A 17,835-nucleotide genomic window follows, 5' to 3' on the forward strand; every position below is an offset into this window, starting at 1 on the left:
ATAGTGGAACTGTTGCCCTTTTTATAGTGCTATATCAATAGAGTAAGACAGAAAAAATATGTCCTTAACATATTTGCCGTATAGTAAGATAAGCATTGCACAAGCACAAATCTGGGTTTTGCTAGTGATTCATGTGTTTGGAATTCTCTTACCTTCTGACAGATGTCTGACAAGTTCAGGTTCTAGCTCGATGCCCTTTCAATAGGATTGTTTCGTCCAAGACCAATGCTTGCCCATCCTTAAACAATTATTATCAAACAAAATAACTGAAAAACAACTGAAACATAACGGTCTCATATTGACTTGGTTAAAAAGAGGGTATCGAATGTGTAAGTTGGTTTGATTCTTAATCGTCGTGATATAGAGTCAGACTTTACACGTCTGAGATAAAAAGAGATACAGAGCAATCAGAACTGTTATACCATGTAGACCTTATGACAGGTACGTGATAAGATGACCAGAAAATATGATCTAGATAAGGGACCTTTATAGGCCGTCCATTCTCAGGACGAGACCAGTCACATTACCTTCGGACGTTGTTTGTCTATTGCTGAAATTCGTCTGTAGCCATGGAGAGGAACATTCTGTTGGTTTTTGTGATTTTTGGATTTTTATGTGTTTTAACTCCTACTACTTGTGATATTGAAGCAACAGTTGAACGATTATTTAAAACGATACAGCAGATGCAAGTAAAACGGACCGTTCCAGCAATACCGCCATTAATTTGGGGAAAATTTCGTGGAATCTATGAAAGTGACGTGAAACAGTATTTCCATGGTAACCCTGATATGAGTGCACTTCGTTACGAGTTCCAAGTGTTTGACAATAATATGTTTGCCACTGCATGGATAACGTCATGCCTTATAGAAGCATATCGTTATGGAAAAGCACCAAAGCCTTCCGAAGAACAGATAAGTATGTCGATTCAAATTCTTATGGACAAGCATAACGAAAGGAACGTCAACTACACCAACTCAATCATGGCGTTTTGGCCTCAGGAGTTCGATGAACAGTATCAAGTAAGTTATGTTATTAAATTGTAACATGTCACTTTCAGGACCCTTGAATTGCTTAAAAGTCCTTTAAAAAGGCGTTGCTATTTCATGTATTACTTATATTTCACTTGCATATCAGCTAGGCGTATGCTGTGATTGACGGTTTAGTTTGTTTGTCATGGCGTTTTGTTTTGTTCAGCGTCTTGTTAACCGTTTAGATCATTCATCCCCTGTATGATATGCGCTGCGTTTGGTGCGTGCGTGTCCTGGTAGAGTAGATTTGGGACATATTAATTTGTGTTTCTCGGAAATATTGCACCTTTATATAGTGCTATTTCACTGGAGCCGTTAATCTTGGGGATACATATCAATGATAATAATACCGCAGTAATAAGAGAGACATGAGGATTATTACGTACATATTGTCTTGTTCCTGCTGCTACGTTGAATGATCGTACTGGCGTCTGTCTTCAACACTTTATCTTTTTCATTCCTCTAAAAATGCTAGAGACTGACTCACTTTTGGCCTTTTTTACAGCCTTATTTCTTTTGAGGAATACTTTACATTCTGTTCCGTAGTTCTGGGGTTTAAAGGAAAGCGGAAACTATCATTCTTTAAACTATGGTGTGTATCAGGCAGTTTATAGAACCGATAGTCTTCTATACAGAAGCAGAAGTTCAACTCTGGGTACCAATAAGACAGTGTCAATGGAAGGACAAAAAATTGGTATAAAATCAAATGAGTTTACAGATTTAGTAGCCTTCTATAAATCTGACTTTATTATCTGTAGCATCTTCAAGCAAAATCAAATAAAACTCACACATACTTTTCTTGTGATTCCGGGGACATTTTGAGCTGCAGTGTTCATTACAAGGTCATATTTTACCTTCAACGCCCTAATCAATAATACAGACTATAAACCCTTGTCAAGTCGTTCCACATATTGCCCTTTTAGTCATAGATGCGCTTGATTTTTACGGAGTTGAGCATACCTGATAATATTTTTTATGTAGTTCTATTGTGCATTTCAAACGTCTGTATTTCAGGGTTGGGTAAGCACTCCAGTCAACTTACTGGCGATGTTTAACGAAACTGATCTCGTTAACTGGAACGCCGTGTATGCTGAAATGGAGAAACTAGGATTGAAAGACGTTGTTGATATCATGAAAAGACTACTTGCCTCAAAGTAAGTTTATATTAATGTATTTTGTGATCTGCTGTTTATCATCAATAATTGGGTAAACAGTTAATTTGTATTGATCTTGAACTTGCAAATGTAAAATGTTTTATATGTCTGTTAGGCATTGTCAAATAGTTTTCAAATTCTTCAATGTGATATATATTGTATAATTCACAGCAAATGTTATCTGTTCGAAGGAGTTTTCAACTCTTAAAAATCATGTCTTAAACTCGGATAAATCCAGCAATTTGATAAAAACATAATCTTAAAACGTTTTTGGTAATTCCATTAGCAATTTCTCATAATACTCTGGTTCTGTTTTAGGTCAGGTTATGAACGAGTTTTCCGGATTCCTCCAGACTTCGACGATACGTCCGTGAACCTCGGATTGGGGTCACTACTAAAGGAAGGCATTGTAGATTTCCCACAATCCAATGCGTTGTGGCAGTCCAGGAACTTGAACCTGTCATCTGTGTTTAGCGCCATTAAACATTACGCCTACCGACCTTTATCTGGGGACAAACGAGTGGACACCATTGACACACGTACCTATGTCTATATGCGTAGATTCCTCGAACTCGCCAAGTCAAAGAATGAAGATGTGGCTTTAGTTACAACATGGGTTTGTACAAAACAAATTTGTAACATTGAAACGTTTTTGCAAGGCAAACATAACACTTTGTTCTTTTGTCCATGAAAATAATCTTCCGAAGTGTATAACCTTCTGTTGAAAAGAGCATGTACTAGTGCATCAGGTTTAATTGAAAATGCATTATTTGGTTCCAGAAATGAAAATTTCCTGTATTGAAAGCAATATCCTCACAACGCAAATACAAGTGCACTTCGCTTGCAAGATGCAGAGGATTCCAATTGATAAATTGAATTAATTACTGCCGTTGAACCCTATCCGTGAACGACGAACGTCCTATACTACTGTAGCGACTGTATTGCTTTGAATGAAGTGACGCAACAAGATAGTCGCGTCCCACTCACCTTAAGGTGGCGATGATTGGCTGAACTTGAAGAAGGCGGAGTTAAAATTGATTGAAGTCTGATTTGCCTAAGATCAAACGCTGAATTTCTAACCCGCCTACCTTAAGCAGTTATAAAAACACATTTTAGCACATCTTCATAAAAACGTCTTCTACCGCTGGATGGAGCGATAAGCTACCTTTTAAAATCATCATACACATAGATATATGCAAAGTCCCGTCACTAAGAATTATCATTTGCAAAACATTTCTCTAGATTTTTGACAATCACCTAATTAAAATTTAAAGTGTCTCCTGCTCTTAGAAAATGCATTGTCGAGGCCAAAGCTATGAATAAACGTATTGATAATAAACCTTAGTGACAACATGTTTCATGTGTAATTAAATTATCTGCGTGTAGAATGGAGAGTTTGAAATCAACTTGATTTCATTTTAATATAAAATGTGTTTTATTGCTTCAATTATACATTTGCTTTCAGTAAAATTCATTTAGTAATTATTGTATCGATTTATAAGGGATATCATGGCGGTTTTTTCGTATACGTATCTGCCTTTCATTTTTAAAACTCAAAATTTATTAGATCATGACGGGTTTCACGGTACCTAATTATAAGCAAACATATATCTGTATTGCATTTAACACATACATTGTCATTCGTACCAATTAATTACAGAAATCCTAAGGATTTTTAATTTGTAATCTTAGAATATGATAATTGTTTGTGTTGACATATCATCGGTGTTCGCTGATACATGTATAAATATAAAGGCCCCGTCCATCTTCGGCACAAACACCAAATTTTAACATCTAAACCCACGTGCCTTTCAAATCATATTTGGCCCCGCCCACCTTGTAAACAAACCATCCATTGAGAAAACGCCACGGAGTACTTGCCTTTGATCATGTAATATTGATACTTGTCGAAATTGTAACACACTTTCGGCGTTCATAGATAGGGTTCAACGGCAGTAGCAAATGAAGCAATGTTCTCCAAAAGCATTTTCTCAGACGAGAACAAACTATTGTGTACATACAGGTTCAAGATCTGGAAGATATAAAGACACAGTATTTCAAGGGAGTCGTTACCCCTGGCAACGTCAATAATGTCGATATTACAGTGGCGGCAAACGCCTTATTTGGAATCACCAACAGTATACTGACAGGCCTAGTGACTGCAGAGGTCTTGGAGGATCCAGACATGCAGGTGATAGATTGAAGTTGAAATATGTTATCATCAACACACAAAATCAGAGAAACTATTCCAAAATTTTAAGTTGTCATAACAAGTTTGGGTCACTTTCTTCAATCTTCGTAAATGTATCGGTACAGAATCCTATTTCAAAAATCCATGTTGACAAAAACTGTTTAAAAATGATCTAACACTCAGGATATTACCCAATCGGAACTACGATGTGGTGTTTTGATTTAAATAAAATATAACCTTTTAACAATTTCAGCAAATCTACTTAAACACCTCTACAATGATAGCTTACCAGATCAACACCAACTTCTCTAGCCGTCCCGATCTGGCACTGACCTACTACCCATCAGCTATCGAGTTCTACTGGTTCGTGGCCAGGACCTACAGTCAACTACTGAGGCGGTATACCTATAACGGCCTTCCTCACCGGGTAAGTTCTACTAGTCCGCGTGCAGGACTTACAATCAACTACTGAGGCGGTATACCTATAACGGTCTACCTCTCCAGGTAAGTTCTACTGGTTCGTGGCCAGGACCTACAGTCAACTCCTGAGGCGGTTTACCTATAATGGCCTACCTCACCAGGTAAGTTCTACTGGTTCGTGGCCAGGACCTACAGTCAACTACTGAGGCGCTATACCTATGACGGCCTACCTCACCAGATTAGTTCTACTGGTTCGTGGCCAGGACCTTCAGTCACTACTGAGGCGGTATACCTATAACGGCCTACCTCACCAAGTCAGTAGTTGTACAAATCTTTCCTATTCTAGCACTGATAGCACTGAACGTGTCATCTTCATATGACAGAGTGAATTATTTAACATCTGCATGGTGAAGTTTAATAACATTTTGTTTAGTGTTTTTCTTCAATCTTGAACTTTCGTCCTTTAAGTAGAGGACACAAGCTCCTCATCGCATGACAGTACAAAACGACTAAATTATCTTTTCTCTTATCACTTAATGATTTACTTCGTTACAAGTCTACCTCAACACGGTCTCGATCAGTCATTTTTTCGCACGACGTTTAGCGTTCAACTCTTCAAAGAAAGACGTTTCTGTTTCTTTCCAATGTCCAAATGACATTATAATCTATAGCAATGGTATTATCAACTCCTTTTGAACGTTCATCATAAAGAGAGCTAAGCAACGTGAAGTCTGTTGTCAGTACAATATGGCCTGTTAGGGTGCGTTAATCAACGTTTTTGTCACAATACGACAGAATTCAACTAGTATCTAGGAAACACCAAACGACCACATTTCAGTCTCCCTGAACACTTACACTCCACCACAGGTAACATACCTATACAGTCCTGAAAGTTAGCACAACTAACCAACCGACCGAGATTTCTTGAACAAAAACTGTAATTGTTAATAAATAAAAACCTACGCTACCATGTTACCAACTTGATGTTATCAGTAACATTTTTACAGACAATGAAGACGGCGATGGACATCTTAGGAAGTGCCTTGAAGAACAATGCTACAGCCATTATGCTGAAGGAAGCCGTTCCCATTGGAACGGATATGGTTTACTATGACGATTTCCTTGGAGACGGAGATACTGACGCTGAAGGGAAACCAGTGGTTTGTTTGTTGTTTGTAGACAATGAAAAAATATCATATTGCAATAACAATCGCAACAAGATACATACAGAAATCCTTAGTTCGACAGAAGATTGCTGAATGTTTTATATTTAAGCATTAAACTATCTTCCTATGGCATATATGGTCTCTATAAATGCCAGAGCTTTGCAGACAATCTTCGTAATACGCACGAGTGCATCATGAGATGATTGTCTGCAAAGCTCTGGCATTTATAGAGACCATCTATGCCATAGGAAGATAGTTTAATGCTAATATTCACATTATCAACTCATATAGGGTCTCTGCATTAACATTATTTAAGCTAGACCAGAAAAACCGTTTATCAACGACGATTTCATCCACAAGATGTTCATCCACAAGATGACATCACCACGTCAACATTAGTGACGTCATAATGGTCACGTTTTGGGTGTCAGTTATGCCGTCATATACTTCACTTTGCCTTGGTCGGTTTATATAGCAGAAGTGACAAGGAAATGTAAATATGTATTAATATTTACCATCTGGGATGAATTTTCCAGGTTTAAGTATTTTAAGCTCTTGGATACCTTCTTTGTTCGCTGACTCCTAAAAAAGATGCGATATCATATATAAAACATGAAGTTTTGGTAATTTTAACCTCAATGCCGTCCAAAAATAAACATATATGCATTAATTTTTATGCTTGTACAGTTAGCCTTTTTAAGTCGAATTCGTATAGATTAATAAAAGGTTTTTTTCACAATACATTCAAGAACATTTAATTGAACACTAGGTTATTTTCGAGTTTTACCAAGTTATTGTTGATTTCGAATTAACGAAGTTATCCTTACTGATTATGATGCAGTACAATGTTATTCTATGTTTAATCAAAATTACTCGTAATGAAACAATATTTTCGAGTTCCGAGATCGAGAACTTCCATTACTTATCTTTTCAGTACCATATATTATGATTGTTGACAGAAATACGGCGAGGATCGTTTGTTTACAACTGCCATGGCTGCTAATGCCCTAATCACCATCTGGACTTCATATGAAGAAAACTCAGGGAAGCTGATCTGGAACAAGGGTGAGAGTAACTTTCTGAATCATTAACGATTCTTTTACTTCAAGCTGTAAAGATTTACATTAAATAATATTTAGTGATTACGTTATTTAAAAAAACCACACTGAAAAACAGACACAAGAAAAAAAATTATGGCAAGTTATTATTACTTAGTTATGCATTGTATGAAGTTTCGTCCGGAAACTAAACTTTTTTAAACAATCTATTTATAGTAAAAACGACCTTTGTAGCTGACCTTTTGACCTCAAATTCAATTCGAAACTCTATTTTCTCATATGCTATCATTGTATTTAATTTGAACAAAATGTTTTGATGTGTTCCAAGTTATCATCCGGAAACTAAAATTTCCCCAAATTTGATCGCAAAATGTGTTTATTCATATGCTACCATTGTGTGAAGTTTGATCAAAATCCATTGATGTTCCTTAAGGTACCTTTATATGAAGTTGGAACCGATTCCGTTGATGTGTTCTCGAGTTATCACCCACAAACTAATATTTCGTGAAACAAATTATTTTAAATGGTAGTGACCTTAGTAGTTGACCTTTTGACAACAAATTCGATCCAAAGCTGTGTCACCTCCTATGCTATTATTGTATAAAGTTTTAACAAATTCTGTTGATTTATTCTCAAGTTATCATATGAAAACCGAATCCGAACAGACAGACAGACAGACTGACAGACAGACAAACGGGAACAAACACTATAGTCCCCTCCGGTTTCAACGGCAGGGAAATAAATAACATATGACTTTGAATCGTCAGGGAAAAAACATTGGCGACTTTGTTTGATTCGGAAATGTACTGAAAGTGTTAAGTACAAGTACCAAGTAGTGTATTGTCGATATAAAATATATTTCAATCTTGCTTGTTTAGCTACACCAACACAGGTCAAGGATGTTGTATCACGTGCCGTGAAGTTTCTTGACACCTATGTATTATCAGGAGAATACAAACCGTGGAACGCTTTCTTTTCTGGCTCTTTCAAAGGTTCAGGAGTAAGTTATCTTTTGGAACTTTTGATATAGTTATCATATGGCGTATTATTTTTAATACAGTGCTTTACTTTACATGAATCACAAGAAAACAAATCTTCGTTATCAAAATTTACATTTAACTAAAAGCGAACACATAATCTGTAGAATCGGTGACAGCCACCATATACATGTAGGTCACGGTGATTGCCATCATAAATATCTAGGTCATTGCAACATCTACTATATAATGCTAGGTCACTGTGTACCACCATACAATGCTAGGTCACTGTGTACCACCATACAATGCTAGGTCACTGTGTACCACCATACAATGCTAGGTCACTGTGTACCACCATCCACCATACAATGCTAGGTCACTGTGTACCACCATACAATGCTAGGTCACTGTGTACCACCATACAATGCTAGGTCACTGTGTACCACCATACAATGCTATGTCACTGTGTACCACCATACAATGCTAGGTCACTGTGTACCACCATCCACCATACAATGCTAGGTCACTGTGTACCACCATACAATGCTAGGTCACTGGTACCACCATACAATGCTAGGTCACTGCGTACCACCATACAATGCTAGGTCACTGCGTACCACCATACAATGCTAGGTCACTGTGTACCACCATACAATGCTAGGTCACTGTGTACCACCATACAATGCTAGTCACTGTGTACCACCATACCATGCTAGGTCACTGTGTACCACCATACAATGCTAGGTCACTGTGTACCACCATACAATGCTAGGTCACTGTGTACCACCATACAATGCTAGGTCACTGTGTACCACCTACAATGCTAGGTCACTGTGTACCACCGTACAATGCTAGGTCACTGTGTACCACCATACAATGCTAGGTCACTGTGTACCACCATACAATGCTAGGTCACTGTGTACCACCATACAATGCTAGGTCACTGCGTACCACCATACAATGCTAGGTCACTGCGTACCACCATACAATGCTAGGTCACTGGTACCACCATACAATGCTAGGTCACTGTGTACCACCATACCATGCTAGGTCACTGTGTACCACCATACAATGCTAGGTCACTGTGTACCACCATACAATGCTAGGTCACTGTGTACCACCATACAATGCTAGGTCACTGTGTACCACCATACAATGCTAGGTCACTGTGTACCACCATACAATGCTAGGTCACTGTGTACCACCATACAATGCTAGGTCACTGTGTACCACCATACAATGCTAGGTCACTGTGTACCACCATACAATGCTAGGTCACTGTGTACCACCATACAATGCTAGGTCACTGTGTACCACCATACAATGCTAGGTCACTGTGTACCACCATACAATGCTAGGTTACTGTGTACCGCCATACAATGCTAGGTCACTGTGTACCACCATACAATGCTAGGGTCACTGTGTACCACCATACAATGCTAGGTCACTGTGTACCACCATACAATGCTAGGTCACTGTGTACCACCATACAATGCTAGGTCACTGCATGCTACACCCACCATAAAATCTAGCATTAGTGTTATATTGTAATCATATAATGATTGCTTTTTTCAATAAACTGCAAAAATACGAATAAAGTAGATTTATGCAGGTGAAGTTATCATATTCACTGTAAGACCTATTCTTGAATAAAATTCTTTCTTTAAAGACCATATGGACTGACTATCCTGCGAATCGTGATGAGTTCTTCAACGGAACCAAGGTCCCTTCGGGAGGTCATCATTACTACGGGGAAGTCATCCGTGGGATGCAAGGGGTTCCAAATGAAACCTGGTACAAACAAGAAGAAGCTGCGATGAGATCGCCCATCGATTTCCATGGATTCAATAACCAGAAAAGTTATTTCCCTTTCTGGTCTTCCGAACCATATACGTATGCTGTGACAATGCTAGCATTGTCGACGTTTAGTAATATCGTTTCTTTAGCGTAGAAATGTCTTACAACGCAGTTTCAACTTCATTTAGTTTGTGATGACATGAAATGAATGTGCTAGATATTCATAATTATTTTGAGTTTAAAGCACAACATTTACCGCACTATGTATAAACAAAGTTTGTATTGTTGCATAAATAAACATTTTTTTCTACGAGAATTTGTGAATTGTTGTTCATAAAAAGAGATCTCTTTTGACTGTTCTGTTTCTTGAAATAAAAAACATATTCAATCACTGGTGCTTTCGACTGATACAACTGGATAATAGTTTAAAAAAGTACAACAAACACGAATGGTATATCTTTATCGTGAATCCAAGAAACACAATCAAGAAATCTGGGGAAAAAATCATCATTTATTTGAGTGTTCACCATTTTACGGTCTGGAAAGCTATCGACATAAGGGAATGCGCAGCAGTATCTCCGATTGGTGTACCGTTGTGTTTATTGTGTAAAAATAATCATAGGGATTCCCAAAACAATATTAAATATACGTTTTGAATTTTTACTCCACCTTCCGAGTCAACATTTATTTATAACCAATGTATTAAAATAACTAAGTTGATTGATGAGGCTAAACCTCCTTATACCGGGTATGACCGAGTCTAGAACACTTATATTAAATTAATGATTGATTGATGGGGCTAAACCTCCTTATTCCAGGTATGACCGAGTCTAGAACATTAATAAAAATAAATTAATGATTGATTGATGGGGCTTAACATCCGTATTCAAGGTATGACCGAGTCTAGAACACTTACATTAAATTAATGATTGATTGATGGGGGACTCTACACATGTGAACTATCAGATACGTCTAGAACCTACATAATAGATGATGATGGGCTAACTCGTATCAAGGTATGACCGAGTCTAGAACACTTACATTAAATAATATATGATGATTACTATGACCTAGATAATTAAATTAATGATTGATTGAGGGCTAAACCTCCGTATTCAAGGTATGACCGAGTCTAGAACATTAATAAAAATAAACTAATGATTGATTGATGGAACTAAGCTTCCTTATACCGGGTATGACCGGGTCTAGAACACTAATACTAAACTAATGGTTGGTAGATGGGGCTAAACTTCCGTATTCCGGGGATAACCGAGTCTAACACACTAATATAAAGCTAAGTGTGCAAAGTTTGTTTGATTAAAAAATAAGGGTCTGATGGAGATGAAAGATAATAAATTTTCCCATAAAGATCTAATTTGATATGCTAGAGTAAAATTTGCTTAATGATGATAATAATAATAAAACTTTTTCACATTGTTACATATTTAGTACAATACTAATCTTACATGGCCAACACAAAAAAAATCAACAAACAAATACTACATACATTTTGACAGAAATAATCATTAAGTATTGTTATAATCTTTCTCTCAATTTTTCACTCAAATACGCTTTCGTTCAAACATAGAAATTCTTAAAAAAACCAAATTAACTTTTATTAATTAATATCAAACATACCCGATATATCCCTTACATATATACCTAACAATAATTTATCAACCATACACAACAATTCAATGTGCATCTATTATGGTATTAGACGGTATAATATGCCACAGCAATCTACTCTCACTCAGCAATCTTTACTACTAACAATGGTTATATAATGATTATCAAGAGATAAAATTCATTATCATGCATTGTCCAGTATTAGTACTGACTGTACATATCATCGCATGGATCAGATGGATTAGTTTATAATGGACGGAAGAGGGATCCTTAAGAAAGGGTAAACAGACACTCTGTGGTATTTATTCATTAAATTGTTTATCTTTATTTATTTATCTTATCTATTTAATTAGTTGCGTATTTATTGTTTTTCTTAACAGCTGCAGCTATTTGATTGTATCCGTAGAAAGGCAAACTAAAGTATAATCGTAAAAACCACTGACATTTGGCAAGGGCGTGTAATTTTTCCCAGTAGGCTATTACTCAAAAAGGGATAAGCTGATGGTAGTAAATAAAACATTGGTCAGCCTGACAACTATGGCGTTTTTCAAAAATGACAATTTGAAAATACAAAAAATTGTATGGTATTGAATAATAGAAGTAATAAGAATTTACAATAAGAAATGATATACCTGAACCGAAATGTCCTATAAGATGATAAGGAGCTAAGTCTAGGTTGTGTAAGATAAGATTTCTATATAAGCCGTCCTTCACTGGAACAGTTTCACAATCACGCTGAAGGTCGAGCGTTGTTTGTCGTGGAAGGTTGGATCATCGCCATGGAGAGAAACACCGTGTTGTTTGTGTTGCTCATAGGATGTGTCGCCGTCTTTACTCCTACTAATGGCGATATTGAAGCAACAGTTGAACATCTATTTAAAACGATACAGCAGATGCAAGTAAAACGGACCGTTCCAGCAATACCGCCATTAATTTGGGGAAAATTTCGTGGAATCTATGAAAGTGATGTGAAACAGTATTTCCATGGTAACCCTGATATGAGTGCACTTCGTTATGAGTTCCAAGTGTTTGACAATAATATGTTTGCCACTGCATGGATTACGTCATGCCTTATAGAAGCATATCGTTATGGAAAAGCACCAAAGCCTTCCGAAGAACAGATAAGTATGTCGATTCAAATTCTAATGGACAATCACAATGAGAGAAACACCAACTACACCAACTCAATCATGGCGTTTTGGCCTCAGGAGTACGATCAAAAGTATCAAGTAAGTATACTAGTCAATTGGTCCGCCAATTTGTATTTGTAATGTCTAACGTTAAACACTCCAAAGATAACGGCAATAATGCTATTTAAATATACGATATTCGATCGAACATTTATTCTATAATTAAATTATCTTAGTTGATAATCAATGAGTTCGGGTTATTTTATAATGGTGATCAGCTTGCTTTCAATACATGGCTATTCCAGGGCTGGGTCAGCACGCCGATAAACTTACTGGCCATGTTTAACTCCACTGATCTCGTTAACTGGAACGCCGTGTATGCCGAGATGGAGAAACTGGGACTGAAAGATATCGTTGATGTCATGAAAAGACTACTTGGTTCCAAGTAATATTATTTACTTAAACAGCATTAAAAATATATATTGAAATATCAATAAGATGAGCTGCTGCTTTTTTACATAGATAATATGTACTATTCAAATAATTCTACCTTATCTTTGTGTCACGTTTTGTTTTCGTATGGAAAACGATTTTCATTTTTTAACGCCATCTTTAAAACAATCCTATTCTACGATGTTCAGTGTAACTTTTTTGTTTGTTGCATGAAGCTTTTCCGGTTTTCAGATCTATGTATGAATACGTTTTCCGGATCCCTCCTGACTTTGACGACACGTCTGTGAACCTCGGATTGGGGTCACTACTGAAGGAAGGCATTGTGGATTTCCCACAATCCAATGCGCTGTGGCAGTCCCGGAACTCGAACTTGTCATCTGTGTTTAGCGCCATTAAACATTACGCCTACCGACCTTTTTCTGGGGACAAACGCGTGGACACCATTGACACACGTACCTATGTCTATATGCGTAGATTCCTCGAACTCGCCAAGTCAAAGAATGAAGACGTTGCTTTAGTGACAACATGGGTTCGTTCTGTTAATAATTTTGCCTTTGCTAAAAATCAAAAAATTTATGACAAAGAATTAGATTTAATCTAATGTGCAGAACTAGTTTATTCACCTGAAAAGATAAAGGAAAATTTAGAAAATATCAAGATGTTTTACATAAAGCGGGTGATCTCTGTGAAGTTATATACCTTTAGAAACAAACCCATTTCGTCAGTTGTTTGCCTATGGTCGTTTTGATCATAGCCTAAAACTCGAATTGTGAAATTCGATAATTGAAAATAGAATTTGATAATACACACAAAAATGTTTTTAAGTATAATGTAGATGTATAATCAGTATTAACGTTATAGGTACAAGATCTGGAAGATATAAAGACACAGTATTTCAAGGGAGTCGTTACCCCTGGCAACGTCAACAATGTCGATATTACAGTGGCGGCCAACGCCTTATTTGGAATCACCAACAGTATACTGACTGGTCTTGTGACGGCAGAGGTTTTGGAAGATCCAGACATGCAGGTGGCCTATTCATTTATACAACATATTACAACATTACACATTAAAAATCTGACATATTTTTATAAATCTAACGTATCGATGTATCTTATTTTGCATTTTAAGAAAATGACAACATATTTTAACTGTTAACTGATGTATCAGATAAAGTTGTATAACATTTATTTAGTTTTTATTCAGCAGAGATCCAACCAGGAATGGATGCTTGTACACTGGCATTTATAAACTTTGGTGTTCAAATCAAAAATATAATCAGATATATGATATGGAAACCAATGTAGAAATATTAACATAAAGGAGTGGAAATGAATTTATAAAGTTTGAGTCTATTATAAAATTCCAGAAAATCTACTTAAACACCTCTACAATGATAGCTTACCAGATCAACACCAACTTCTCTAGCCGTCCCGATCTGGCCCTGACCTACTACCCATCAGCTATCGAGTTCTACTGGTTCGTTGCCAGGACCTACAGTCAACTACTGAGACGGTATACCTATAACGGCCTACCTCACCAGGTAAGTTCTACTGGTCCATGGCCAGGACCTACAGTCACTACTGAGGTGGTATACCTATAACGGCCTAACTCACCAGGTAAGTTCTACTGGTTCATGGCCAGGACCTACAGTCTCTACTGAGGTGGTATACCTATAACGGCCTAACTTACCAGGTAAGTTCTACTGGTCCATGGCCAGGACCTACAGTCACTACTGAGGTGGTATACCTATAACGGCCTACCTCACCAGGTAAGTTCTACTGGTCCGTGAACCGGACTTACAGTCAATACTGACGCGGTATACCTATAACGGTCTTCCTCACCAGGTAAGTTCTGCAGGTTCGTGGCTAAGACCTATAATTCCAAAGTAAGAAATTGGATCAAGATTCAAAATGATGGCGTTAGCATTAGGAACACAAGAGAAAAACTATTTTCCGATTGCACTGCATCAATACAAGCCATCATTTTAATTCCCGTCCATTATACCAATTATTGCAAAGGTTTGTTTCATACCCTCGTTTTTATCACAGGCCATGAAAACAGCGATGGACATCTTAGGAGACGCATTGAAGAATAATGCTACAACCATTATGCTGAAGGAAGCTGTTCCCATGGGAACGGATATGGTTTACTATGACGATTTCCTTGGAGACGGAGATACTGACGCTGAAGGCAAACCAGTCGTATGTAGCTTTTTCTTACTGGCTTTCCAAAGACTGAGAACAACTAAGATCGTTCTTAATGACGAGCTCTTTAGCCGTAAGAGGACTTTGAACTAATTAAATGAACCGACTTTTCATCATCCGATGACAGTATGACCGTTAGTATGTAATATTACTCATCACAAGGAAGGCAGAAATGAACATACAATATTCTGAATTCAAAAATTAGAACTGTGCACTTATAACACTAGTAAGTTATCAATGGACTTCTTGTACGATTAGTAAAGTATTTCATGGTTTGCAGTTGACCCTCAGAAGTACATAATGTGATGATTACTTCTAATTAATATTTGTAACCAGAAATATGGCGAGGATCGTTTGTTTACCACTGCTATGGCTGCTAATGCCCTAATCACCATCTGGACTTCATATGAGGAGAAATCAGGGATGCTGATCTGGAACCAAAGTAAGACCAACCATAAACGGGGTCAAGTTTCAAGAACATTAATTAACTTTAACAGATTCCGTAGGAAACTACTGAAAAAAGCTAAGGAAAATATATCCAGGTTTAGGAGCATTCAATAAAGTCTAAATGGAGAACTTTAAGTCAAGGAATTTCTTAAAATTATGGAATATTCGAAAAATTGGGCCTGGGTTATAATTAATTTAGAATCCAATTTGATGTAGCTCCGTTAATAAAGTAGGCAAAACTAATCTGGTATCAATTTTAGTCATCATTTTATTATTTTATATTTGTTTACATAATTAGTTATATTTTGTTTCGCAATAATGTATTTGATAACTGATATCCATGGATGTCATATAAATATAAAACTTGATTTTAGACACATCAACACAGGTGAAGGATGTTGTATCACGTGCTGTGAAGTTCCTTGACACGTTTGTACTATCTGGGGACTATAAACCGTGGAATGCGTTCTTCTCTGGCTCCGTAAAGGGATCAGGGGTAGGTAGATAGGGGACGTTGGACATTTCGTTTCAGACGTTTGTTAAACTTCATATCAATAGCACACTGGCATGGGTTAAATGTTTTGATTATTTGCTTGTTTATTTGTTTTTTAAACGACCTATCATTAGTAAGGATTCTTTATAAATGGCCTTATCTGTATGCTGAGCAAAATCGTTCGTGATGACTGCGTGCGTGTGTTTGTAGTGTGATATATGAGTCGTGTAAAAGAAGAAAACTAGCAACACCCCCATATTATACAGGTGTAATGTGTCAGTTAACCTACTCACTGTTTTGGTAGTATGATACATTTTTATGTACATGTATATAGTTTTCGTGCAGGCTTTGCATGATCGTTATGTTGCTGAAATCACCTTACCACTATAGACCACAAGATTTCCAATCCATCGAGACTTATTTTTTATTTTTCTACTAAAGCAAGAAAGACATGTGAACTTCTTTTTTAAATTTATTTTAAGACATCATGGTCCGAATATCCAGCCAACAGAAACGAGTATTTCAATGGAACCAAGATTCTTCCGGGACATCACCACTACGGGGAGGTTATCCGTGGGATGCAAGGGGTTCCGAATGAAACATGGTACAAGCAAGAAGAAGCGGCTATGAAATCCCCTATTGACTTCCCAGGTTTCAATAACCAGGATCGTTATTTCCCGTTCTGGTCGTCAGAGCCTTATACATACGCTGTATCTATGTTGGCACTGTCTACATTCAGTAATATTGCTTAAATAATTGATTTTTTAACTGAATAAATCATCACTATTTTTTATTTGGTGTGTATTTTGTGGTTTACTGATATATATGCATATGTAAATAACCGTCTTTTGATAAAAAATAAACTCGGATGCTAGTAGCTGTGTTGCTGCACTCTTTACGTACGCAGATTTACTGAAGAGAAACTTTAACTACAGGTAGATTGATAACGAACTTTTCAGACAATTTCGTTTCCGTAATTGCATTATTTTTTTTTATAGAAAGTCATTAAGAGACGCGCCAGCCTTTATATGTTTGTGAAAGTGAATACCAGCGATGTATGCACAGTGTATGTCAACTGGCCAAGATGGATGTTTTGGCGAGAACTATACATATTGATAGAACATGGTCTCTCCGCCACTTAATGGTCCTCATCGCTCATTCTAATAGTTAATCAATGATAGTGTTGGCATTGATTTGATCCACTATATAATGCCAATGGAACGAGTGTATAATTATCTCGGTGATGACTAGTTTATTACCCCGAAATGTGTCATTGAAAATAGATTTGGTAACCAAGCCAACTACAGAACATATTTAAAACACTAACATCTAAAAACATCTTCATTTTCAAGCTCATCTGATTCTACAAACCAACTTTCCTTCGCGAGTAACAGATTTCGCGATTTCAAGAACGAGTTCAATAAGATTGGATTTCCGTGAATTTGAAAAAAGTATATGTAAAAAGAGAGTTTGTTTACAGTGGCAAGAAATGTTAGATATACGCATGTTTAAGATACAAATGTATAGGAAATAGGGTGTTTTTATCTCTGTTATGAACGTTCAAAGTGGCCCAATTACTCTACACTTGGGTAAACGTTTATACACGTACATCTCTTTAACATGTTCTACTCTAGCGATATAATGTCATAGCCAATGATCCATTTCACTTCATTTCACTTCACAAA

The 17,835-nt window shown here is 36.9% G+C and overlaps 2 protein-coding genes across 2 annotated transcripts; both read left to right on the forward strand.

The window, feature by feature from the left end:
* The first annotated feature begins 503 nt into the window (after positions 1–503).
* On the forward strand, positions 504–10,107 carry LOC138309937 (uncharacterized). Its single transcript, XM_069251126.1, has 9 exons — positions 504–1,019; positions 2,043–2,182; positions 2,501–2,798; positions 4,206–4,373; positions 4,627–4,800; positions 5,801–5,953; positions 6,919–7,024; positions 7,896–8,017; positions 9,664–10,107. Exons 1-9 carry the CDS (start codon positions 570–572, stop codon positions 9,943–9,945), a joined length of 1,893 nt encoding a protein of 630 aa, XP_069107227.1. The 5' UTR covers positions 504–569; the 3' UTR covers positions 9,946–10,107.
* Positions 10,108–11,926: 1,819 nt separating this feature from the next.
* Positions 11,927–16,943, forward strand: LOC138319996 (uncharacterized). The gene is made up of 9 exons (XM_069263098.1): positions 11,927–12,649; positions 12,856–12,995; positions 13,235–13,532; positions 13,865–14,032; positions 14,373–14,546; positions 15,055–15,207; positions 15,547–15,652; positions 16,032–16,153; positions 16,633–16,943. The coding sequence occupies exons 1-9, from the start codon at positions 12,200–12,202 to the stop codon at positions 16,900–16,902; spliced, it is 1,881 nt and encodes a 626-aa protein (XP_069119199.1). The 5' UTR covers positions 11,927–12,199; the 3' UTR covers positions 16,903–16,943.
* The last annotated feature ends 892 nt before the right edge of the window (positions 16,944–17,835 follow it).

The sequence above is a fragment of the Argopecten irradians genome, chromosome 1 (assembly GCF_041381155.1).
Source record: "Argopecten irradians isolate NY chromosome 1, Ai_NY, whole genome shotgun sequence".
NCBI lineage: Eukaryota > Metazoa > Mollusca > Bivalvia > Pectinida > Pectinidae > Argopecten > Argopecten irradians.